The following is a 2,020-nucleotide window of genomic DNA, read 5'->3' as shown; positions in this document are numbered from 1 at the left end:
GGCAATAAAATAACAATAAAATGATAAAACTGACAAAAATAATATGATAACAGTTTTATGTAAATTAGCATAAACATAACACCCCCCCCCCCCTGAACTCCTCTAACAGTAAAATTTACAACAATAAATAAATGATCAAATGAGTTGTTTCTGTGTCCTGCAGAGGTCACTCCTGAGACACAGAACCCCCCCACCTCCACCCTCAGTTTGTGGGGTGGTGGGCGACCAGGTTGTCATGGCGACCTCAGCTCACCCTGCTGTAGTGGAGCAGCTGGAAAACAGACTCAGAAATGAACAGGATCTTGGCCCGGTCACAGCTAACCACCAGGAGGAAGCGGTCCGACACCTGGGGGGGGGGGGGACAAAGGTGGACTGAGTGACGGATCTCTCTCAGACTGACCCTGTGGAGGAGGGGGGGGGTCACGGTTGTACCTACACTGTGCAGAAGGTCATGGAGGTCGTCAGGAGACAGGATAGAAGGAATGGAGCTGACGACTGTGAAGGAGCTGCCTGACGCTGCTGCAAAACACACAAGGAGTTACTGCACGGCTCCTCACACACACACACACACACACACAGGCAGGTTCTCATCAGTGGTGAGTCTCACCTCTCAGGGCTCGGAGGTGTTGGACGGCCTTCCTCAGCACGGTCAGTTTGTCCAGTCTCTGACCGACAGGCTGACAGGCAGGGATCATGGTCGACAGCTCGTCAATCAGCTGGTTCAGTTTATCTCTCCGCAGCTTCTCAATCTGCCGGTAAGGCTTCCTACACACACACACACACAGACAGACAGAGTGTGTCAGCTGGACCACTACAGCAGGTCTACAGAGAACTCCAACCAACTGCAGTAGAATCACCTGAAACATTTGACCTTCACTGGCTGATCGTCTCCTTCAGATCTGTGGAGAACAAAGATCTTTTTTCTCTAGTTTTCCAGACAGTTAAGTCTGAGAAAAGAAACATAAAGACTGTTTACCTGCTGAGGTCGTCGTCCAGCTGGAGGTCAGAGCTGAGACTGAAAACAACCAATCAGAAAATAATTATATGATTCTGTGGTTAAAAAAAAGACAACAAAGACCAGAGAAGACTGATTGGCTCTTACTGGGTGGATGTCTCCTCCACGTCTCCCTTACGTTTCCTGGGGAGCTCAGCCACCAAAAGACTGTAGGCCTGTGGCCCCTGGCCCGGCCCCTGGCTCGGCCCCTGGCTCGGCCCCTGTTCCTCTGTGGTCCAATCATAAACACCAGGACGTGACAGACAGACCGTTGACATAATTAAAGTGTTTAAATATTGAGTATGATTCAACCTCACGATGCTGAAGACACAACCAGTTTGATGAAAAAACGAATCGCTGGGGTTCGAGCTGTGACTCGGTAAGGAGGAAATAGCTCCCTCTGCTGGACGGCGGAGGCACAGCTGCTCCACTGATCTACTGACCTAGTTTCTCTAACGGAAGCCGAACAACACGGTGTAGAACGAACGAACCTCGGTGAGGGTAGAGACAAACTGGAGGAACACGGACGTTAGGAACTTCGTCGAGGTTTTTTTTTAATTAAGTTTTAAAACAGAGAAAAAAACAGCGCGATCATTTCTATTGTTAATTGTTGGTCAGGACTTCGTTTTGATGGCTGCATCATGTGACCAATCACATTTGAGGACAGACTGGACTCGTATTCATCACAGAAAAGGAACGTGACGACAGTGATTTTATTGGACAGACAGTGGAGACAGGAAGACGGAGGAAATGTTGGAAATGTTTGAAAAGTTAAGAAACGAGCGAAAACCAACTTTCCAACGACACAAAGTACCGAACGTTTTGGACTTGTTCAAACTTTACTTTGCTGTTTCGTGGTGAGGAAAGAAAAACCTAATTTGTATAACGACTGGCTTTCTGCCTAGCAACATCGACGCGGGGCTAATTCACTAACTAATCAACAACTTCGACAACATTGGCTGCTTGTTTTAAAACGTCATTACAACAAAGGTAACCGTGTATTTTCACAACAAAAGTGTAATTAAA

General features: G+C 47.4%; 1 protein-coding gene across 1 annotated transcript in view; it reads right to left on the bottom strand.

The window, feature by feature from the left end:
* LOC103383077 (aryl hydrocarbon receptor nuclear translocator-like protein 1) overlaps nt 1-1,179 on the bottom strand; it is a gene marked incomplete at its 5' end in the record, with an annotated part of 4,823 nt that extends 3,644 nt beyond the window's left edge. Inside the window, 6 exons of the mRNA XM_025057188.1 lie at nt 254-346; nt 437-519; nt 608-765; nt 858-899; nt 977-1,015; nt 1,103-1,179. Of these exons, the coding sequence (XP_024912956.1) occupies nt 254-346; nt 437-519; nt 608-765; nt 858-899; nt 977-1,015; nt 1,103-1,179 (492 nt within the window). The remainder of the gene's footprint in view (nt 1-253; nt 347-436; nt 520-607; nt 766-857; nt 900-976; nt 1,016-1,102) is intronic.
* Nucleotides 1,180-2,020: the final 841 nt, after the last annotated feature.

This window comes from Cynoglossus semilaevis, chromosome 8, assembly GCF_000523025.1.
Source record: "Cynoglossus semilaevis isolate Cse_v1.0 chromosome 8, Cse_v1.0, whole genome shotgun sequence".
NCBI classification, from domain to species: Eukaryota; Metazoa; Chordata; class Actinopteri; order Pleuronectiformes; family Cynoglossidae; genus Cynoglossus; species Cynoglossus semilaevis.
This window is presented reverse-complemented; position numbering and strand designations above follow the sequence as displayed.